Source organism: Mchenga conophoros, linkage group LG16 (genome assembly GCF_057382185.1).
Source record: "Mchenga conophoros isolate Kocher_MC1m ecotype Shallow Benthic linkage group LG16, M_conophoros_male_GT1.1, whole genome shotgun sequence".
Lineage (NCBI taxonomy): Eukaryota > Metazoa > Chordata > Actinopteri > Cichliformes > Cichlidae > Mchenga > Mchenga conophoros.
Genome location: NC_140541.1, coordinates 13,993,796 through 14,016,990, shown reverse-complemented (window position 1 = coordinate 14,016,990; position 23,195 = coordinate 13,993,796). Strand labels below are relative to the sequence as shown.

At 42.1% G+C, this 23,195-nt stretch overlaps 2 protein-coding genes across 9 annotated transcripts in view; one reads left to right on the top strand and one right to left on the bottom strand.

Annotated features, from left to right (window-relative positions):
- The window catches only part of ankrd44 (ankyrin repeat domain 44), a 32,528-nt gene extending 12,400 nt beyond the window's left edge, over positions 1 to 20,128 (top strand). For 2 of the 3 annotated variants that reach the window (XM_085248638.1, XM_085248640.1), the window contains exons 6-28: positions 485 to 572; positions 781 to 923; positions 1,649 to 1,861; positions 2,814 to 2,892; positions 2,984 to 3,098; positions 3,191 to 3,273; positions 6,108 to 6,216; positions 6,666 to 6,734; positions 7,123 to 7,263; positions 8,352 to 8,417; positions 9,038 to 9,149; positions 9,999 to 10,070; positions 10,161 to 10,362; positions 11,186 to 11,273; positions 11,371 to 11,488; positions 11,735 to 11,957; positions 12,132 to 12,219; positions 12,333 to 12,416; positions 12,505 to 12,650; positions 12,738 to 12,820; positions 12,988 to 13,070; positions 13,331 to 13,422; positions 15,906 to 20,128. In XM_085248638.1, the coding sequence (XP_085104764.1) occupies positions 485 to 572; positions 781 to 923; positions 1,649 to 1,861; positions 2,814 to 2,892; positions 2,984 to 3,098; positions 3,191 to 3,273; positions 6,108 to 6,216; positions 6,666 to 6,734; positions 7,123 to 7,263; positions 8,352 to 8,417; positions 9,038 to 9,149; positions 9,999 to 10,070; positions 10,161 to 10,362; positions 11,186 to 11,273; positions 11,371 to 11,488; positions 11,735 to 11,957; positions 12,132 to 12,219; positions 12,333 to 12,416; positions 12,505 to 12,650; positions 12,738 to 12,820; positions 12,988 to 13,070; positions 13,331 to 13,422; positions 15,906 to 16,165 (2,757 nt within the window). In that variant the 3' untranslated portion in view covers positions 16,166 to 20,128. The remainder of the gene's footprint in view (positions 1 to 484; positions 573 to 780; positions 924 to 1,648; positions 1,862 to 2,813; positions 2,893 to 2,983; positions 3,099 to 3,190; positions 3,274 to 6,107; positions 6,217 to 6,665; positions 6,735 to 7,122; positions 7,264 to 8,351; positions 8,418 to 9,037; positions 9,150 to 9,998; positions 10,071 to 10,160; positions 10,363 to 11,185; positions 11,274 to 11,370; positions 11,489 to 11,734; positions 11,958 to 12,131; positions 12,220 to 12,332; positions 12,417 to 12,504; positions 12,651 to 12,737; positions 12,821 to 12,987; positions 13,071 to 13,330; positions 13,423 to 15,905) is intronic. The other variant, XM_085248639.1, reaches the window with a different exon arrangement.
- A 2,453-nt stretch (positions 20,129 to 22,581) lies between these two features.
- Positions 22,582 to 23,195, bottom strand: part of pikfyve (phosphoinositide kinase, FYVE finger containing) — a 31,053-nt gene continuing 30,439 nt past the window's right edge. For all 6 annotated transcript variants that reach the window (XM_085249397.1, XM_085249393.1, XM_085249394.1 and 3 more), the window contains one exon: positions 22,582 to 23,090. In XM_085249397.1, coding sequence (XP_085105523.1) covers positions 22,975 to 23,090 — 116 coding nt within the window. In that variant the 3' untranslated portion in view covers positions 22,582 to 22,974. The remainder of the gene's footprint in view (positions 23,091 to 23,195) is intronic.

Sequence of the window (23,195 nt, the reverse complement as noted above, 5' to 3'; positions counted from 1 at the left end):
AGCCTGGAGCCGTCTTTTTAAGCACTGGAAGTAAATGATCAGCACGTAAGCTGCAGAGTGGGGCCGCATTCGGTTGCACTTCACACTGCAGTTCACAAATAAACAGGCTGTGACGTAACCGTCCTTTGTGCTGTTCTGGTTGAATAGCTTGGTTGAAGGAAACAGGTGGGCGAGTGCAGCTGTGTCACTGGGATTATTAAGTGGGCTGTGCATTTTGAAGCACTCCTCATCTTAGACAGAATCATTCACCAGCGTGCCAGATCTAAAATTAACAATGAGAGGCGGCAGATTTGTGGAGCGGAGCTGAATGGACGGTGCCTTCATTTCTGCTCGATAGGCCCTCCGGTGTGTTTATGCGGCGACTGGGCTGAGAGATGAGATGGATTTACAATGCTGTTATAAAAAGACCCGCCCGCTCACACATCCTGTTGCGCACACCTCCCTCTAATATTTCCTTCTCATGTCCTTTCTGTTTATTTGTTAGATGGTAAACCTTCTCCTCACTAAAGGAGCCAACATCAATGCCTTTGATAAAAAGGATGGCCGAGCTCTGCACTGGGCAGCTTTCATGGGTAAGAGACAGAAGTGAAGGTTGTTAAGCACATGTCACAGAGATAAAGGAAATGGAAAACCAGTCCAAACATAACAAAAACCTACCAACAAAAACATAACAACAACCTCTAAGGTCTACAAAGACATCAGCGGTTCATCGGAGCAGTGCTTCGGTGAAAAGGACGACCAATCAGCTGAGTGTCAGTGTTTCTTATAATCCCCCTTCAGGTCACTTGGATGTGGTGTGCCTGCTGGTAAACAAAGGCGCAGAGATCAGCTGCAAAGACAAACGAGGATACACTCCGCTTCACACGGCAGCCTCCAGTGGACAGATTGCCGTCGTCAAACACCTGCTCAACCTGTCTGTTGAGGTCAGGACACATACACCCACGTAAACACACGCTTTTGTCCCTAATTTTCAAACAGTCCACATTGCAAACAAAAATACATTCAGAAGTTTACTTTCACTCCGAGTGCTTCGAGTGATCCCTCACAGTAGAGAGGATGTTGTGGAGAGTAGTTAGATCCCACTCCAGCTTTTCAAAATGCCATCACTGTAGCTCTGCTGTTTCAATGTGAAAACTACCACTAACTAAATAAAAGAGGGAAAAAAAGGATACATAGAGTCAGATTTTCCTTGAATCTAAAAAGAAATCCTCAAAACATTCCTTCTGCGTGTCACTCATACGCCTGCTTGTTTACTTCAGAATGCCCTACAGAGATAGACAGACAGTCCCTTCTTGAGTGAACAGACCAATCCTAACATGACCAGCATTCATTGCATCGTTCACAAGTTAGAGCCAGCTCATTCTTATATACCTCAGAAATATGCTGCTGACCTCAGTAAGTGAACCATTTCGTTCACTTCTTTTAGCTAGCATATAGCATAAGCATACAGTCTATTACTTTTATCTAAACATAAACTATTATCTAACCCAAATATGCCCTAAATATTTTTACTAGCTTTATTGCTTTTTAATGGAGTTATAACTGATTTGACAAGTACTAGTCACGTTGAGCTGATTGTGCCGTTTTCCCTTTGCACCTTGAAAGAGTTTACCTAGTCTTTATATGTTTCTGTTTTCTCTGACCACAGATAGATGAGCCCAATGCATTTGGAAACACGCCTCTCCACGTGGCCTGTTTCAATGGTCAGGACGCTGTTGTCAGTGAGCTGATTGATTATGGGGCCAATGTCAGCCAGGCCAACAACAAAGGCTTCACCCCGCTGCACTTTGCTGCTGCCTCCACACACGGAGCGCTCTGCCTGGAGTTCCTGGTCAACAATGGGGCCGAAGTCAATGTACAGGTACAGAGAAATATAGTTACTGGCAAGACTGGAGCCCAGCTATTATTGTATATCGAGGGTAATGGTGATGTTTATTTTTATTTTTATGGAACAAAAAAATACAGACTTAAGTTTAGACACATTAAGAGGTGTTTTAGTATTCTGTGGTAAACGAGTGCTGCTGCAATTGAACCTGAAGTGTCTGTGTCGACAGTTCGAGTAGTTCAGCTCAGTTCAATTTCATTTTATCTATACAGCGCCAAATCACAGCGACAGTCGCCTCAAGGCGCTTTATATTGTAAGGTAGACCCTACAATAATACGTACAGAGAAAAACCCAACAATCATATGACCCCCTGTGAGCAAGCACTTTGGCGAAAGTGGGAAGGAAAAACTCCCTTTTAACAGGAAGAAACCTCCGGCAGAACCAGGCTCAGGGAGGGGCGGGGCCATCTGCTGCAACCGGTTGGGGTGAGAGCAGGAAGAGAGGATAAAGACATGCTGTGGACATGCTAGTTGGTACAACATGCTAAATGCTAAAGCTAAAAACTTTTTTAGTCAATATTTTGGGCTTTCTTGAAAATGATTTTAAAGTGTTTAAATAAATGAACTGTGGCTATTTGCTGATTAATTAAATTTTGCAAAGTAAAGCAGAGACAGGAGAAATACCCTTCAGTTATCTTATGAGTGCTGATGTTGCATAATTTGTCCACCAAAGGCAACAGGGAAGTTGCAGAATGTTAAATGATAAATATTACCAGGATTCTAGAATGTTGAATGAGAGGATTACGAAATGTAAAAATATTCTAGAAAATACTGAATGTGACCCAAAGAACACCGTCCCCAGAGTCGAGCACAGAAGTGGCAACATTACGCTTTGGGGGTGTTCTTCTGCTAAGGGTGCTCATTAAAAACACTGAAGTCTGAAGTCCGTGTTTCATTCGAAAGCTTTTTTTCTTCTCTGTCCACGTTAGAGTCGGGATGGAAAGAGTCCTCTCCACATGACTGCGGTTCACGGACGGTTCACTCGCTCCCAGACCCTCATCCAGAACGGTGAGACTTCTTTATGCTTGTGTTTGTCTCGCGGTGTCTTAAAGCTGCCTTAACTCCACTGGGTCATTATTTTTTTCGCGTTTTGTTTCAGGCGGAGAGATCGACAGTGTGGACAAGGATGGCAACACTCCCCTTCACATTGCTGCTCGCTATGGCCACGAGCTCCTCATCAACACGCTTATCACCAGCGGAGCCGACTGCACCAGGTTTGTTTGTTTATTTGTTGACTGGTTGAGAATTTTATTGGTTACAATGACGTGTTATGCAGATAAAGAGATACCCATGTCTTTCTCCAAAGGCGAGGAGTCCACGGGATGTTTCCTCTTCACCTGGCTGCCTTGAATGCGCACTCTGACTGCTGCCGGAAGCTGCTGTCGTCAGGTAGCTAACTGGGAAATGGTGCATGATGGATTTAGTTAAACTTAGCTTTGCCTTATTTTCTGCCCTGTGGTGCTACAGTTTCAAAGTTAGTCAAAGCTTGAAATAAAGTAAATGTTTGTAAATGCGAAAAGTTGAGAATGAGGCAATGTAGAAGCTCAAATTGATACCATAAGTGTGTCTAATAATAATCTCGGACGAGTTTGACCTCAATGTCAGAGGTCATGTTTTCTGAACATTTTCTGAATGCAATAACACAAGAAGGAAGTCAGCTAGTATTCTGAAATTGATACCTGAGTGGTGACCTTGGTGATTGCCAGTATTTTCTAACATTAGTAACAAAATTAGCTGATTTAAAATTCAAAATTCAGATATATTGTCCTATGATGTTTCCCGTCTTATTGAGACGTACAAAACATAAAAAGATCTCTCTAATATTTGTCTGCCTGACCTGATACGATCAGCTGGCTGTTGTGTTTGTGGGACTTCAAACAGGTGTGGGCAACATGTGGCACATCCTCTGGTGGACAAACTATCCAACTTCAACACTCATAAGTTCCCTGAAGAAGGTTTCTCCCATCTCTTATTTATTAAAAAAAATAAATGCAGACATTGATAGACTGGCATATAGATAACATCAGCTGATACATTGGTTGGTCTTTAGCCTGCACTACATGGTCCTTTTTTTCCTGGTGTCACAGGAAGCATTCTTTATATGTACTCGTCAGCTACATCACAGCGTGTCCACAGAGAACAGGAAGTCGAGTTCACGAGCACAGAGTGTAGCTGCTCAACAAGCGCCTACAGAGCAGAGGAGGGTGAACTGGTTGTTTCTGAAAAAAAATAATAACTAGCTAGCAACAGCTGATGAAAAATGCATGAACGGATGCTATTTTCATTAACAGCATTTTGAGTCAATCAAACACAAACAGTGTTTTATGTGCTTTTGTCTAAAAAAGTGAAATTATTTGCTATTGTTTGTTGTTCCAAGAACGCCGAGTCAGCATTTCTACGTATGTGCACGTTGCCCTCAGTGTGCTGACTGAGGACTTCTGTTGTCTTAATTTCATCTTGGAGTGTAACTTCAGTGAGCGTTGAGTCCAGCTGTTGTTCTGCACAGGCACGTTCAGCTCCAGCCAAATTCAGGTCACAATGCTCCTGAAAAGACAAGGCCTCAGTCTCATTACTCATTTTCCCTCCGGACACAGTGCATCCCTGTGAATTCTCCTCTATCAGCAGTTATCTTGTTTACATCAGAAAGTTTCCGTGTTGCTTTATATCTATATGTCTATAGATGAACAATCAGAGTAATCTGCTGGTTGTGCTGTAAAATAATTTTCTTCTCATATCATCTGCTAAACTTTTATTTCTGAAAACAGACGAAGAAACTTTGCATTAAACAAAAGTTGAGAAAAGACCCGACTTCTTCGTGCTTCCAGTTAACTTGATGATTTAACAAGGCGCCAGCGCTTGTGTGTGGATGAAACTGGGCTCCTCACATGGCTCTGCTGAGCTGCTGCAGCGAACAACAAAGAAGTCATTTACATGTGTTTGTGTGTTGTGCAGCTGCAGTACTGGGTTTGGTCAGGAATGCTGTGTTTGCTGCACCCACAGCTAAATCTTGGATTTCAAAATCCTTCATACCGTGGATCTCAAGAGTGATTTCCTGTCAGCTATGCAATTGTAGGTCTAACTCTGATAATCATGTGGATGTGAAAGAAAGCGTACACGTGTACGTGCAGCCTGTGCCAATCTGAGCCTGGACTCGGTAAGACTTATAATTCAGTGCTATAGAAACAGCCCGTTACAAGTTTCAAATATTCTTTAAAGGCCTTTTTGTTCATTTCCACAATTTCTTTCAAATTATGACTTTGCATGGCTTGTTTTGTCTAAAGAATAACATTAAAATGAGCAGTTCGGAGGAGAAACTGAAAATGATCATATTTAAGAAGCTAAACTGAGTAAATGTTTCAGGATGGAAAGAAATGTGCACGACTTTAGCACGAGTCCACCAGTTTTAGAGAAAATGCCTTCTCGGAAATGCATCCAAAAATTTACTAGTAATTTCTCCTCCAGGAATAATAACTAGGTTACTCCAAAAAACGTAGTTGTGAGCAGTTTCATGGTGGACGCCATCTTTACTGGGTGACTTTGGTGTTTTCATGGTGCCGTGGTGACTTTAGCACGGGGTGGTGTGCCAAAAGAAATCCCAGTTCCTACATGAAACTACTAAGTAATCACAATGTTTCAAAAAAGAAATGACTGTTGAGTTTTGTTCAGTTTTTGTGGTGCTTACTTCATTCCATTATATTTAATGCAAAGGCAGAATATGTCTATAGATGAACAATCAGAGTAATCTGCTGGATTATTAGCAGACAAAAGGTGAACCCTATAAATGTAAACGAGCTTTACCTCTAAATAAATGTACGTTTCCTCTGATTAAAACGTCCCATGTAAACATTGCAGAACCATAATAATGGATTAATTTGATGATGACTTTATTTATCTGCGTATCTGTAAAAATCCTAATCACCCTACAGTGTCAAACCTCCATTTAATTCAAGCTGTGTTGCGTTGCGCCGTTTGTCTTGTTGCACTTTATCCTGTGAGGCTGTCTGAATGTGTCTCTGACCTGAAGATAAGATGTGTGGCTCTCTCTGTGTGTAACCTGTCCTTGTATTTTCCTCTATGTGCATGATCGTCTGTGTAACCCTCGTTTCCCCACCTGTCACACTAACCCCTGTCTCCCTCTCCGCCTCCTTCTCTTCCTCTCTCTCTGTGATTGCTGCTGCTGTCTTGTCTGGCCCTCCTTCGTTTCCCTGCGCTGCTCCCATCAGGTCGGAGGTTTAGCATAATGTGTAACGACTCGGTCCTGTCTGCAGGCTTTCAGATAGACACTCCAGATACGCTGGGGAGGACCTGCCTCCACGCTGCTGCTGCCGGAGGGTGAGTCCATTACAGATATGAGAATATAGTCAGTGCAGCAAAGGTCTGAGGAGAAATTGCCAGGTGGAACAAATATGATAAAATCTTCCAGAAATGGAAAATCATTTGTGTTCTGACATCAGCCAGGACATGATAACATTAGCTGCTGTGGTAACGGAATAAAACCAGTGCCTGTGTTAGCCTCGGCATGATGGTCTAAATATGAGAACAAGTCATGGTGTTAATGGCATTAATTTGATTATGTTTTATTTATTGATTATGTTAAGACCTTACAACAATCACATGGCCCCCTATGGGCAGGAGCCTCTGCCAGAACCTGGCTCAGCAGTTCAGTGTTATGCTGCATGTTTTTCAGTAACCAAACATTTTCCTTTTGCCTAAGGATCATAAATCCTTCACCTGTAAGCGTCATTTTGAGTAATAACTGCCGTCTCTGTGTTTTTGTGCAGTAATGTGGATTGTGTCAAGTTGCTCCTGAGCAGTGGAGGAGACCACAACAGGAGAGATAAGTGTGGCAGGTACTTCATGTTGCTGTGTGGAGAACAGCTTTCTAAACTTTTTAAGAAACGTCAAAATAAAAAGGAAAGAAAAAAAGCAGGTCTTCAAATTCTTGTGTATGGTATATTTTGTTCTATTTTATTCTACTGTATATAGTATTTTATTCTATTCTGTACAGTTGTGTACTTTATTTATTCTGATTATATTCTAATTTTTGATACATAACTTTTGCACTGTCCACTTCCTGCTGTGACAAAACAAATTTCCCACGTGTGGGACTAATAAAGGTTATCTTATCTTATCTTATCTTATCTTATCTTATCTTATCTTATCTTATCTGTTTCCCTTTGATTGCATTTTGAATGAAGTTACTTTTGTTGTCTTCATTTGAATTTCTCTCACTTCCAGGACTCCTCTTCACTATGCGGCTGCCAGCCGTCACTATCAGTGTCTGGAGACTCTGTTGGCATGTGGCACTGCCATAAATGCCACAGACCAGTGGGGGCGCTCCGCCCTGCACTATGCTGCTGCCTCAGATCTGGATAGAAGGTGAGCAAGCATTCAAAAACTTTACATAAAGCTGCAGTCACTTCTTTCTTTTTTCTTCTTATATGCTGAACTTGGTCAAGTTGTTGGCATTTTCAATCCAAAGTTATCTAATTATATTTATATTCATATTATTTTTTTATTTCGGTTTGATTTTGAGTTTAAGTCTAAAATGCTGTGTTGTAGACAGTTCCTTGGGGGACTATGTGACTCTCTTGTTGCTTCACTCTGTTTATTAGCTGCTCTGATCTTTGTACTGAGCACACTGTGGCTTTTAAAACAGCAGAATGCTCCTTTGAGAGCCTGAGTTTGCAGCTGGATGTACTGCTAAAATAAAGCTTCAGGCAATGATCCTTTTTTCACATTGTATTCACACATTTCTTTAAAGTATTGCATTGACATTAAACCATCTTCACTACATCTGGTTTAAAAGTTAATTTAACATTTAAAGGAGAAGGCCAACTAGTTTAAAATGAGCACATTGGCTAATACTGTCACGGTAACGCTGAAGAAATAAATGCACCAATACAAGCATTCAAAGACGCTGCATGCATTTGTGTAGAAACAGTATACGTCTGGTTACTATATTACAATGATAAATACTAATGCTGATCAGTGTATAAGCAGCATTTCACTGTTGGGTTTCCACAAGGTGGAAGAAGTTATCAGTGCATCTCAGTAGATGTGTTGAGCAGAGTCCTCCACGTTTACCTCAGTCACAAAAATGAGTGGAGACAGACGTTAACAGGTTATCCAGCGCCTGGCTGGGAGCTGAGCTGAGCTCTTCACACCCCCTCCATGGTGCATCACAAATCTGGCTAGCTGTCCTATGTTACCACATAAAGAAACCTGCTGAGCCATACCTACTGTTTCCATGGTAACCAGAGGTGATGCTGTCACTGAGTCATGCATGGTCTGCAGGTTTACGTTCAGTATTAGTTCAGTTAGCGTGTTAGCACATAGTTGGGCTGTTTTGTTTTTGTTTTGTTAATGCGTGTTGTATGTATGTAGTATATTGATACTTAATGTCATCCTATCTCTGCGCCCATCTGATTTTTACCCTGATCCTCTGTTTGTCTCCTCCCTCATAGACGTCGTGTTGCTCTGGAGCCAGAGAGTGAAGGCGTTCAGGCAGAAAGGGAGAAGGAGGCAGCACTGTGAGTGGGAACAAAATCTACTGAAATTTGACCAAAGCTATGCACAAATCTACAATACATGCCAAAAACTGAAAGGTAGAACCGCATCTGTTTAAATGAAATTGTAAACAACAAAAACGACATTTTTGAGACATCTCCAAAAAGAGATGAAATAGACTGAATACTTAGATTAAAAAAAACTGATTCACTGAAGGTAATGAATAAATGATTAGCATATAGTAGTATAGAAAATTAATAAATTCTATTACTATGTAGCCAAATGTGATTATATCAAAGTAAATAGTAATGTTAAAAAATGGAACAGGAAATATAACAGGTGATTTTCACAGTTTTCTCAAAGTTTATTAATGAAAAAAAGAAACAAAAAAGTAAAAAAAAGAAAACAAAATTGGATAAATAAAAAGAACAAATGGCGATAAAAGACTATCATTAAACACAAAGTCTATAGCATACATGTGTGATGTGTAACTGACATTTAGCTCCAGTCAAGACTCACCACTATACATTTAAAACACATAAAACATTTAAAACGGTGTTATCTTGATGTCATAAGCTTGTGTGCTTTAAGCATGTTCTCTGTGGTTCGAGCTGCCTTCTGAAATGACATGTTTGTGTTGCAGATGTTTGGAGTTCCTGCTTCAGAGCGGTGCTACGGCCTCACTGAAAGACAAACAGGGTTACAACCCTGTCCACTACGCCGCAGCCTATGGACACAGGCACTGTCTAGAACTGGTCAGTTTACACAAACGTGTGACACATAGCACACCTTAGCCCCTTACCCCAGTGTGCCCCAACCAGGGCTATTAATGGGGAAAGAGTAGCATCAGCTAGGGATAGACCGGTGGTCACCGTAGCCTCTGAGAGTCACTGAAAATTTGCTTTATATTGTCCCCGCTCTCTGCCCCCCTTTCCTAGCTCTCTCAGTCAGTCAAATCTAATAAAAACCAAAGAGCCCCGAAACAAATCTGACATAGTATTAGCTAGCTGACAGTAACAGGTAAGCTAACAGCTAGCTAAATGTAAGTTAGCTTGTTACAATTTGCCAACAAACTAATTGTCTTTGAAAAAGTAGCAGGCTAAAAACAACAAATTTACTGATTAGTTAATATAATTTGCTAAAAACAGCTGACTAAAAACAATGGTTTAAATGGGTAGCAAAAGTATAAAAAGGTAATGGTCAGTAATGAAGTCATTTCGATTGGACCCTATTTCTGAACCCTGACTGAATCAAACTGCCTTCACTCTGCACAAACAGGATGTCTCCAGACTAAAGTCCTCACACAGATGCTCACACTCCTGTCACATGTTGTTGAATATGGTTGAAGCCTTACTGAGGAAATGCTTGTACTGTTGGGGAGTGTCTGGAGGGAGTTTCTTTCTCTGCTGGCCTATCATGGCCTATCACTTTTTCACCACATGCCAGAAATCTGGGTGTTTTAAGTTAGAGCATCAAGTCTTTTATGTAACAAACAAACAAAAAAGAGCTCTGAGTAAATCCCTGAAAAACAGAGCTACTTAAATTTGATAAAGCACATGAACAGACTGTGACTGTGTTCACGTTGTTTTTGTTTTGACCTCCAGCTGCTGGACAGAGATGGCGGTCACCAAGATGACTCTGAATCTCCACATGCCAGGAGCCCGCTGCACCTCGCTGTCAGTATTAAACGGATAAAAGGATTTGTAGTAGGTTATCCTATTTTATTTTTTTAATTTACATTTTTAAACAGTAATTTCTCTCTTCAGGCGTACCATGGCCATGCTCAGGCCCTGGAGGTGCTGCTGCAGGGGGAGAGAGAGGTAGACCAAGGGGACGAGATGGGGAGGACAGCTCTGGCGCTGGCTGCTCTCCGTGGTCACTCTGACTGCGTTCACACCCTCCTCAGCCAGGGAGCATCGCCACGCACTACTGATAAGCAGTATGGACGCACCCCGGTGCACCTTGCAGGTGAGCTTAGAAACACGGAAGCATGCAATTTGGCAATTTGTAGAAAAACAGGAATAGAAATAAGATAGCTGGTCTGGGAGACTGAATTTTCAAAACAAGAGCAAGGATGTTGTTATTTTGTTCCAAAAGATAAAAAAATTAATCCAAAAATATAATTTCTATATGTGAAAATTTGTAGTGAAATCAGCATATGGTCGGTGTATATAACACTTTAATCCCTCTGCCAAAGCTTTTTTAAACACATGTGGACTGTGAAACTACAAACAGCTGATTACCAAACCCTGGGATGGTTGTTTATTTAGATGGAAATCCAAGTATAAGATGTGTTATTTATGTGGAAAAGCTTTATTGGGTCTCTTATGTCTGAAATTGCTTTGGCCTCTTCCTCCAGCCTTAACTCATTACTTCAGAATCATAGGAAACACTTGTTTTTCGTGCACCTCTGGGCAGGATTCTTTAGTGTATCAAAGGTCATCTTAGTTATTGTGTCCTCTTATTCCAGCAATGTGAGCATCATTTGAACATACTTGAGATGCCTAACCTTTGGACTGAATGTAGCTCTCTGTAGCTTCAGATATCTGCAGTCTTAGAATGGAAGAGTCCTTATTGTTCATTTGAAGCACATGTATGTGCCGCTCACGAGCCTGGGTTGCCTATAACTACAGTTCAGATGAACTAAATTTAGAGTTTGTTCCCCATGTGGCTGAAAAAACAGGTGGTTAAATACTTTTTTTTCTACTGTGGCGACAGAAGTCATCACAACCTTTGTGTCACAGAGCTGATTTGTACGTTTGTGACACCTTGTGTTTTGTTCTCTTTGCAGTGATGAATGGTCATACTACGTGTGTGCGCCTCCTGCTGGATGAATCGGATAATTCAGACCTCGTGGATGTTGCTGACTCTCAGGGACAGTGAGTGACCCTCGCTCCCGCCCCCACACATCCTGTTTGCTTCGTGCGATTTGTCCCTTTCCGTTTTCCCTCTTAAATATGTTGTCCTCGTCTGCAGGACTCCTCTAATGCTCGCGGTGGCCGGAGGTCACGTCGACGCCGTGTCACTGCTGCTGGAAAGGGAAGCCAATGTCAATGTGGCCGATAACCACGGCCTCACAGCGCTGCACCTTGGGGTGAGCGCGGAACTTGTGTTTGTGTGGATTTAGTGCAGTCTCTATTTATAATTACTTTCATTTGTGACAAGAAAGAAGCAATAAGTTTTATATTAGGGCCTATTAGACTCCCATTAACATTTTTAGGAGGGACCTTCTTGGAAATGTGCTTTATTCATTAGAAGACTTGTAAAAAGAGACAAACAGGAAATGTTCTTTCAGATTTGTATTATAGATTCTTATATAGCTTCTGCTCTGTTGTCTCAGCTGCTGTGTGGTCAGGAGGAGTGCATCCAGTGTCTGCTGGAGCAGGAGGCTTCGGTTTTGCTCGGCGACTCGCGCGGTCGTACAGCCATCCACTTGGCCGCTGCCCGAGGCCACGCTTCCTGGCTGAGTGAGCTGTTGAGCATCGCCTGCTCGGAGGCGCCATCCTTGCCCCCGCTGAGAGACCACAGCGGGTACACACCGCTGCACTGGGCCTGTTATTATGGTTAGTGGCACCTGCAGACACGTTTTTAAATTAAAAAAAAAAAAGTAAATTCAGTTCAAAACAGACAATCCTTTGTGAGCAGCACTTGGTGATAGTGGGGAGGAAGAACTCTCATTTAACAGGACGAGACCTCCAGTTAGGAAACTTTTCCCTAAAGTGTGTGTTTGTGTGTAGGTCATGAAGGGTGTGTGGAGGTCCTGCTAGAACAGAAAGGCTGCCGCTGTATTGATGGGAACCCCTTCACCCCTCTGCACTGCGCTGTGTAAGTCACACTGATATCCCGGAGTCGTCTTTTTTGCTACTGGAATAGTGTTTTTCCTGCTTTTCAGAGGCCGATTTCAGTCGCTGAACTCCTGTTTGTGTTTTGTCTTTCAGAACCAATGATCACGAGCCATGTGCATCGCTGTTGCTGGAGGCGATGGGTTCAGACATTGCTGGCTGCTGCGATGCTAAGAGCAGGTAAGAAGCGAGTGTGGACATGTCGCCAGCGCAGCTCCTCCCACGCTGCCGAGCACCATATGTTCTCATTCCATCCTCTCTCTTTCAGGACTCCTCTTCATGCTGCAGCATTTGCCGGTCATGTCGATTGTGTCCAGTTGCTCCTTTCCCACGATGCACCTGTGGACGTCGCAGAACAGTCGGGTCGCACTGCGCTGATGATGGCGGCTCAGAGGGGCAGGGTCGGGGCTCTTGGTACGGGGTTGTTTTACATGTGCTTATGTTCAGAAAATGAGCAGTGATTTTGTTTTTTATACGTGCTCTGTATTCTGTCTCGTACAGAGGTGCTGTTGACCAGCGCCAGTGCCAACCTCAGTCTGACTGACAAGGACGGCAACACCGCCCTGCACCTGGCTTGCAGTAATGTACGTCTACAAGGGGGCACCACGCTCCAGCATTAGTGTTTGGCCCAGTTTTGTGGGACCTTTGTTTACCTGTTTTACTGAAAGGAAGGCTCACAGATGAGACCTCAGTGCTGTTTACTTATGCAGAACTCTGGAGGACTTTTTAACTTGAGTCCTTCTTCTTCCAGGGGAAGGAAGACTGTGTGTTGCTGATCCTCGAGAAGCTGTCTGACACTGCGCTCATTAATGCCACGAATGCAGCGCTGCAAACGTGAGTGTGAAAATACTTTGGCCCTCATGTCTGTACATATAGGAAACACATGTGTCACTGTAAACAAGAGCTTTTGAAATGATGTATGTAAAGATTTGGTCCAGGATCAGTCCAAGTAAAATAAATAAAATTAGTTTTTCAGATACTGTGAACATTTTATTAAACGAATTTGAAAACCTGTTTCACTAGAGATGATGTAGTTCAGTTAAACAAGAGTACTTGTGTAACCATGAGTGACATTATGTGTAACTTTCTGTCAGTCCTCTGCACCTGGCGGCTCGTAGCGGTCTTAAGCAGGTGGTCCAGGAGCTGCTGTCCAGAGGAGCCAACGTTCAGACGGTGGATGAGAACGGTACGGTAAACTCAGTACTTATCAGGGCCTGACTGCACACCTGCATGAATGTCTTCCTTCTCTCAGCATGGACTCAGCTTGTCTACTGAAAAGCTTTAATGCTGTTTTCCACGTTTGCTGCAGACAAAACAGTTTTTAAAAGGGTTACCACTCGTTGTAGAGTTAGGTGAGTTTTATAGAGTGCAGGAAGGGTTTTCAAGTGAATTTGGGGTTTGTTACATAGCAACAGACAGACAGGATGGGTATAGAAAGCAGGCCTGTTACTGTTCGAGGTCGGCACAATAACTAGTCCACCCATATCTAGGAAAACGTAATGATCAAAGTAAATCTTTGATGGAGTGATATTTTTTGGCTTTTATTTGATGGCAGGAAATGAAAGAAGAGCATGAATTGACATAAGATTTAGAAATTGATACTTCAGGTGTATCTACTAAAAATCACAAGTTCAAATCTGAGCTCTACGGGAAGGTCAGAGGCCAGGAAAATCATGTGAATGCGATACATAGGACTGTGATACCACAGGTGTTTGATACCAGGCGACTGGGGGCCAGTAGTTTTTATATGAAGCTGTGGAAACCCGGATTAAAGCTGTTCATGTGTTTTTTGTGAGCTTTCTTTGTTCTTTGTTCTTTGTTTTGTTGGCTATAGATCAATTTAAACCTGAAAGTCCATAATTGATTAGCTTAGATCAGCAATACTGGATGAAGTACTTTTGTATATATTCAGTTACTGGAGTTTTAGATTAAGTTGTAACCCCATTTCTTTTCACTACTATGGCCTAAGGATTTGTTTTATTAAGGGTAATTGTAAGAACAAAAATAGTTAAGCTATAAAAACAAAAGATTCATTTTCACTGAATATAATAATACACGCTGTTCGTAGAGCTACACGTGGACAGCTTTTTGCTAATGTCACTGAAAAAATAGTGTCTCCATACCCTGAATGAATAAAATTGTATTTATATTAGGGCTGTGCGATATGACTAAAATCTCATATCCCAATATGAGACATCTATCGTCCCAATAACGATATAAATCACAAAATTGAACATTTTCTGTAAATTCTGTGAATCTCGGGCAGCTCGACTTGCGTGAAGTGTTTCCAGCTGGGCGTCGCGTACCTGGAGTCGAGTGTTTTAACCGATGCATGAAACGATACATTTTTAGACATAAGTTGAAATGGCCGCCATTTTCTTTGTATTTATTACACGGCGTGCGGCGGGGAAAAGCCTGTTCTAACGTTTGAGTCTAAGGTTTATTTTTTAGCACCTGGCGGCTCTTTTTTGCTTCTCATCCGTAAATACTCTGCATACTCTTTCACGTGATTCAGTTTATTTTGAAAAGTCTCAACAGGATCTTGAGCTTTATTGTGAAAGGTTTATGTGGAAAATAAACAATGGTTTTACCATCGTTGTTGCTAATGACAACGCATAAAAACAGGCGCTTGTCCGTCCGTAGTGTGGTTATATAAAATATAAGAGAAAGAGAGAACTTTAACAAATTAATATAGCCACTACAGTGACCATCAAAACCATGAAAAATATTGCCGTAGACAGTTTATTTTGCGACACCACAAAACGAACGATAGTGTAAAATGAAATGACAGATGTTTTTATATCGTCATCCGATATATATCGTTATATCGAACAGCCCTAATTTATATGACACCAAATCATATGTTTAAAATGTTTAAAAACTCTTTAATATCAGAGAGAAACCCCGACAATCAGCTGACCCCCTATAAACAAGCACTTTGCGACAGTGGGAAGGAAGAACACTCTTTTAACAGGAAGAAACCTGTGGGAAAACAAGGCTCGGATGAGATTGGTAAAGTTGTAATGAAACTTAAACTTTAAAATATAAAAACACAGAATACAAACCTCCTGTACAGTTCCTTCTGCTCATCCCCAACCAATCACAGCAGGTGGATGCGCTCTCTGCCAGAGGTTACTTCCTGTTAAAAGGGAGTTTTTCCTCTCCACTGTTGCCAAGTGCTTGTTCATAAGGTTTTGTCTAATTATCGGGGTTTTCTTTCTGTCATGGTGGAGTCTTTACCTCACAATATAAAATGCCTTGAGGTGACTGTTGTGATTTGGTGCTGTATAAATACAATGGAAATGAAAAACCAACATCTTTTCCTGCAAGTAAACACATCATTTTTTGATATAAAGTCATATTTTTAATATGGGAGTCTGTTTTGCAGCTAGATGAGATGAGGTCTCCAGTTTTTATTTTATTTTGTGACTATACTGCGCTTTGTTTATTTATTGTCCACTTTGGTGTCGGGCTGCTGTTGTTGTCGCTGTCCCCTTCTGTCTGCTCACACTGTCAACTGGCTGAACTCTAACGGGATGCTGCTCCGATGCTGCTTTGCCTTCCTCCGCTTCCTCCTTGTCCACGTCTCGCTCTGTTCCTCCTTTTTGTCCGTTTTTGTCGTCCTCCCTCCCTCTGTCTCCGTTCTTTCTCTCTGTCGCTCTACCTCAGGTCTGACGCCTGCTCTGGCTTGTGCTCCTAGTAGAGAGGTGGCTGACTGTTTGGCTCTCATTCTGGCTACCATGATGCCTTTCTGCTCACCTTGCAGCTCTGGAGCTCCCTCCCCAGGGTCCTTGTTGAGGCATATACCCCACCAGGGGGGTAAAGGCCTATCCACTGGCCCTCGGGCGACACGCAGCCCCAGGAACCCCTCGGGACCATCCAGCGAGGGAACCACAGAGAACGACTCAGAGGATTCCGAAACTTTCTGACCCCTCTAAACCGACTCTCTAGCTTCCTACCTCCAAGAGTGCACGTGAACGTCTTACCTCTCTCCTCGGCGAGGAATGATGCAGTGTTTGAGTGCACAACTGAGGGAGAAGGATAGAGACTTGGTCATTCATAGAGCCCATAAAAGTTCAATATTAAATAAATAACTTGTGGACAATAATTAATCGTAAGATGAGTTGGAATATTTTCTAATAGATGGTTAAATAATATTCATATTTCTCATGTCTTCTGTTTGTTTAATATTGAACCTTTGGTGCTCCACATGCAGTGTCTATATCTTCTGTTCCCCATGTTGGGAACATGAACACGAACTGAATCGCTCTGCTTTGACGCCAGGCTGGAGACCCTGCAGCTTCTTTTTTTGTAATGCTCTTTTTTTAAAAGAAAAACCAAGATGGGAGCAGCTGCACTGCCCAGGACTGACTGACTGGAGCCCAACGAGTCGCTCCGTGAACAAGAACTCGATCTGGACCAGTTTGGGTCTGCATGCTTGTGTTAATTTACACCACGGTTCATTCTTTCTACTCACGGGTGCTTAAATCCAAACGACCTCGGTACTTAGTCTCTGCACGGCACAGCAGCTCGCTGCGGAGACTCGTGTTGTCTTTTTAAAAAAAGCCATTTTTAACTGTTTGTACAAAACGAAGGAGACTATTAAGAAATCAGAGTGTAATTTTAAACTTTTTATGATTTTAGGCTTGTTGTACCAAATATTTGACTTCCACGAGTAAATAATGAACATGTGACAAAAGGTCACATAAACAGGTACATAGAGCTTGTTTTTAACTGTTTAACAGCTGAAGCACAAATTTGTAGGTTTTTGTTTGGTTTGGATGACGTTTGGATAGAATGGGAATTGTGTGGCCTCTCCGAAAGACGTTCCTAGTTCAACTGTGGACCAGAATAGAGGATACGAAACACTAGGTACATCTCAATGACCTTTACATCGAGAAATCCAGATGACACAGCCCTGACGAAAGATTCCTCAAGCCTGATTTAGAGTTCTGTGGTAAATCATGGTAGAGCTTACCATGTGTAACCCACGTAAGTGGCCGTCAGCATTTATGCTTGTGCTGGTTCATTATATGTTAATTACCAAGTGGGTATGTCCACTGATGTTTCCAGCTGATGGAAACATCCTGGGTAAACATATTTGTCCCTGAAGTTTTTCCACTTCTTTCCACATTCCCTCACGTCAATTAATAAATAAATATCCCAAGTTCGTTTCAGTTCCACAGTCACGTGTGTTTCAGCATAAATTTAAATGCTAATGCAAACACTGAGGCACAAAGCTGTGTTCAGAAGAGCTGAACAGTAATAATGATAGTCTGTTAATGTTAAATAAGTTAACGTTAGCCTCAAGAGGACATAGATACATGCTACGTTAGCATAATCCTGACAAATCTTTTGCTATGTTAGCCATTTCATGTTTCATGTTGAAGGATGCATTTATATCTGATTTAATTTTATATTAATCAAAGCGTGGTACATTTTATGGTAGTATAGTAGCTACACAGATAAGTCAAAATCCTAGTTCAATTAAAAAAAGGATTGCATTAGCAGTGCTGTTAGCCTAAAGAAAATAGCTGCTACATTAGCACAAAGTGTTTTTACTATATTAGATCAAAGCTAGTGGTATCTAATGTTGTTGTTCGGGACATTTTTGAAAACATTCAGTATTGTCAGTATGTGGTGTAAAGTCAAGAACTAATGTATCACAGGTGGAGTTGTAGATATCAACCATGGGGGTTAGCATTGCTGCTATGCTAAAACCAGCCTGGGGGTTCTTCCAGTTTAAAACCAGACTGAAGAGATAAAGACGCTTGTGTCCACCACTTGAATGACTTCCTGTGGCCATGAAACAAAGGCTGTTCTCTTGATTCTTTGAAGCACCATCTGTACTTTTAATGGAGTGATGTGATAAGGTAATGGGGATGTACCTAGTGATGAATATAAGGTCTGTGGAGATCAGATTGAAAGATGAGATTATGACTAAGATTTATGCATTTTGTCCTCTGGCCTTGAATGGCCATCTGCACTGTTTTCACTCCATTTGCATCCCTACCTATTGTGTTGTGCATGCTTGCACACTTCCAGGCAAAGCTTCTTTTTTTGTACTTTAATGTTTAATCGTAAATGCCCAGATTCTCAACAAAGACCAAATTTCTGAGGCAATGAAAAGCTCTGTTTAGCTCTGTTGTGCTATATATGATCCATTACACGATGGTACAAACAATGCCAGCACTTAAATGTAAATTAACACAGGGCTTTGACCACTTTCCTCACATTCCTCCCCACTGTTTGTCGCTCTGCCAGCTATGTGCCATTGTTTCGAATGTGTCCAGTGCCTTGATGAGTCTTTTTTTCTTTTATGACATATCCTGTGCTAGTAGTTGGAAAGGATGAGTTCACTATTATTGCAAAATAGGAAAAGTGTTGGTGGTACAGTGGTGCAGATTTTAGCCATGCTTTGAGAGATTTACCTCAGACCTCTACCGTTTTATTGTTTGTGTAGGTTTTTCGCCTTTTGTACACACCAGACACTTTTAAAAGTGAGAAGAAAGTTCCAAACCAGCTGTCAGTTATGAGGAGCTGCTAAATGGATTTGAAGGTCAAACTTGTAAAACCAGACTTGATGTGCTGCTGTGGTCATATGATGTGACTGAAAGCACAGTTACTGAATGGACCTATAAATATAAATCTCACTGCAAGAAGAAAGAAGGAATACTTGATTCATCGTTTAAGTTGGGAAATGACTGAAACCGTGAAAACAGCGAGCTCTTTCTCCTCTCTGTGGAGGTGCAAATCTTAAAACCTGGACAAACGAAAACTAGGCGTGGCTGAGCACCACCAGGTACCACCAGTTTTTTTGAAATTGTGTGAAATTATTCTTTAATGCGTTGAGCTAAATATGAGTGGTTATGTTGTATTGAATGACAGTGTTTGACACAGTTTTGGTTGTTTTGTCACCTTAAACCTCTGAGGTCTAAGTCATCATTTTGCTTTTGAGTTTTTGCAAAAAATGTGAATTGTTTTTCGTGTTGTCAGTTGAACTGATTTTTTCTTTGGCCCCTGATTGCCAAGATTTTGGAGAACAAAGTAATAAAAAGGAAAAAATGATGTTTGCTTGCCTAGGGTAGGGTCGGGGTCACCACCTGTGACAACTTAGACCCGAGAGAGTTAAAGGCTGGAGATTTAATCCCCCTAATTTTATTGTCAACAAATCCACTGCTCCATAAATCCTTTTGTTCCTCATGCAATAAATTAAGGAGGTTTTACTGTCAGACCTCATACTCTTCCTGCTAGATGATTAACTCGTAATACTTACCCAGTTGAGTGAGTATTTGGAAGCCTTTGATTTCCAACGTATTCCGAGTGGAAAGCCTTTTAGTCTTCTGTTATTGTTACACGAGTGAGTCTTACTACAGCAAGATCGATTTCAACTTTGCAACAACAGTCGAGGCCTGCGGCTCAGAGCAAGGACTTAGTTATCAGTCATTTGTTGACAATAAGAAAAAAAGACAATATCTCCAGCCGTGTGTGTGTGCGCGTGTGTGTGTGTGCGCACTAGCTTAGGTACTGATATGAAATCCACCTGCTTTTTACATTATGTACTGTAAGGGAAAGCTTTGTATGAAGAAATCTCCATCCCAGATGGTTTTGTTTGACTTTGGATTTAAAATGTAATGAGTTGTGAATCCTGTTAGCTGCCAGATAAGCACACATATTGTTAGCAAGCACAGTCTTTACTGCCTCCGCTGTCCCTGAGAGACAGAGCCTGTCCGCCAGTATTCAACCAGAAAATGAGCTTCAGCAGGCCTGACAATCGTCGTGTGATTTTCATAGCAGTTCCTGATGCAGTACGGCATGCTGAGGGCTGTTTGTCACCTCCACTTTGTTTTATATTAACTGTACAACAATAAAAATCTGTTTGGAGTTAAAAACATGCCAATTCTTTTCTTTTCCATCAATCTGTGAGGAGACTCATTACACCAGAGATGTCAGACTCATCTTACATTGTGGGTCACATACAACCTGTTTTGATCTGGCCAGACCAGTGAAAACCCAGTTTCTGTCAGTGTAAAGAAACCTAACTACTCATGTAATCAATGATTAGTTTAAGACAGAGAAGAGTAATTTCAACAATATGTCTCTACATGATAAAGAAATGCTGCTGTAGTAAATGAAAGAAAGCACAAGTTGTGCTTACAGATTTTAAATGTGTAAAATTACAGATGTAACTGAATTACTTCAGTATACTGTAAGTGACCGTGGGGTCTTTATCAGTAGGAAAAGCTGAAAATACAGTTAAAAGTCCGACATTTCTGTCCTTCACATTTTCCAGAGCTCCCTAGCGGGCCTGATTGGAGGTTAATGGTTCTTTATTCGTCACATGCATAGTTATACAAGTATAACACAGAGTGAAATGTAACCTGACACACTCCTTGACCAGGATGTGATGTTCTGTGTGAGGATGCTCTCCACAGCACCTGCATAGAAAGTCCTGAGGATCTCTGGAGACACCCTGACCTTCCTCAGTTGTCGTAGGTGATACAGGCGCTGCCTGGCCTTTTTGGTCTGGACCTGAATGTGGGCAGACCATGTCAGGTCTGAGGAGATGTGGACACCGAGATACTTGAAGGACTGCACCCTCTCCACTGGAGCTCCATTGATGATAATGGGCTTGTAGTCTCTGTGCTGACCCCTTCTGAAGTCCACCACCAGCTCCGTGGTCTTGCTGACGTTCAGCTGGAGGTGGTTGTCCTGGCACCATGATGCCAGATTCTTCACTTCATCCATGTAGGCCGCCTCATCATTGTTGGAGATGGTGCCCAACACCACTGTCGTCACCAAACTTCACAATGGTGTTGTAGCCGTGGGTGGCCACACAGTCTGAAGTGTAGAGGGAGTAGAGCAGTGGCGAGAGGACACACCCCACTGTGGTGCTCCTGTGTTCATGGTGATGCTGTCGGAGACACATCTACCCACCCTCACCACCTGAGTTCTGCCAGTGGGGAAGTCCAACACCCATGCACACAGACGGCTGTTGAGTCCCAGATCCCTCAGCTTTGTGAACAGTCTGCAGGGCACTATTGTGTTAAACGCTGAACTGTAATCAACAAACAGCATTCGCACATAGTTACCCTGTTTCTTGTCCACGTGGCTGAGGGTGGTGTGCAGGTCGTGGGCGATGGCGTCCTCTGTGGATCTGTTGGGTCGGTAGGCGAACTGGAGCAGATCTGTGGTGTCTGGGATGGAGGAGGAGATGATGTTCTTCAGCAGCCTCTCGAACACCTTCATTACTACCGAGGTCAGTGCAACTGGCCGGTAATCGTTCAGGGATGAGGGTTTGCTGTTCTTGGGCACAGGGATGACGGTGGATCTTTTGAAGCATGTGGGGACCACAGACTTCGCCAGGGACTCATTGACGATGGAAGAGAACACACCTGCTAGCTGGTCAGCGCAGCAGACAGCCGGTGATGCCGTCTGCCTCAATTCTCCTCAATGCTGCTCGGACGTCGTGCTCCTCATTGGTCTGATTGTTGGGCTGATTCTGGTCCCTGGGCTTTAGGTTTGACACCTGCGTTACACTGTCCGTGTTCATGTTTCTCAGAGCATATGCTTTATAATGTCAATGCTACAGGCACAGCACACCCATGAAGTACAGACAGGTTGCAATGCTTGCTACCTCTCACTAGGCTCCCAGATGTTAGCCAATCACAAGTAAAGGGGCATTAAGAGGATTAATGTATGGACTATTTAAAAACAACACAAAAACACTTGTTTCTCATTTCCCACAGAAGAAAACAGAAATGTCTGACAGTGTGCTTATTGTCAGATTTAATTATTAGAAACAGGTCAATTAATGTGATGAAGTGGTTTGGGAAAGCCTGAAAACCCCAAAACAAGCTGAAAGACACGAAAAAGTTCCACAGTGCTGAGAAGAACTGGGTGAGGACTCTCAAGTAAAGTACTTTAACGGTCCCATTCATTCATCACTCATCCTTTAACAGCATCCAGTGTAACTGAAACTCTCATGATTGGTTAAACCCTGTTTTCGATCCTGTGAAATGAATGAAATAATATTAAAAACAGAAAATGATCCCCAGCAAGAAGCCGGAAGTATTTTTGATTGTCTTTCAGTTCTCTGTCTGATAAAGAGTGCAGTTAAGACGAGCCATTGCAACATAGATGTATGTTGAGGGCTGAGGTGACAACATGTATATACAAACTTGCTTATGTTTATAGGACCACCTTGTGTCTTCCTTTTATTTTTCATTTTTCCCTTGCTGTAAGAGCTCTGTAACTCCGACATTTCTCATCTGGGGGATAATAAAGGTTTATTCTATTCTATATTCGTGCATCTATCTTCATTAACACCAGTGGAAACAGAAGATATTGATAAGAACCTTTTAATAGTTACATAATCTCTTTACATTTACAAATTTTAAATTACATGAATGAGTCTTTTTAACAAACTAAAACTGCCACAGCGACTACCGTCAGTGGCTCCACTCATGGCACTAATTATAAAATAACAGGAATCCAGAGGGTTAGTCATTAGAACCTGATTATACTGGGATAAAACTGAATGTTCTAGACTGTTTTCATAATGCCACGGATGCAGAGTGCTGGCTCTGCTGGAATGACACTGCTGTCTGTCAGGATTTAGCCTGCACCATTCTTAAAGATTTACAAGGTCCAGTGTGCTTCTAGCTCTCAGCCAGGCGTTTACAGGAAAGTCTGCTTTGTGCACAGCGGCTGTGTTTCTGTTGATCAGTACTCAGTCTCAGCAGTTAGTTCCCAGACCAGTCCAGTGGTCAGGGACCATCAGGAAGTATTTGTCCATGGCTTCGCAGAAGCGAGCTCTGTACAGCTCCGGAGAAACCACAGTGGGCATCTTCCCTGGAAACAAAGCATAGCAACACGTCAGAGGAGAAGGAGGATTGTAATTCAGCTGGAAGTACACCGATGAAGAAGAAAAACAAAAGCATTCTGTCATATATACAC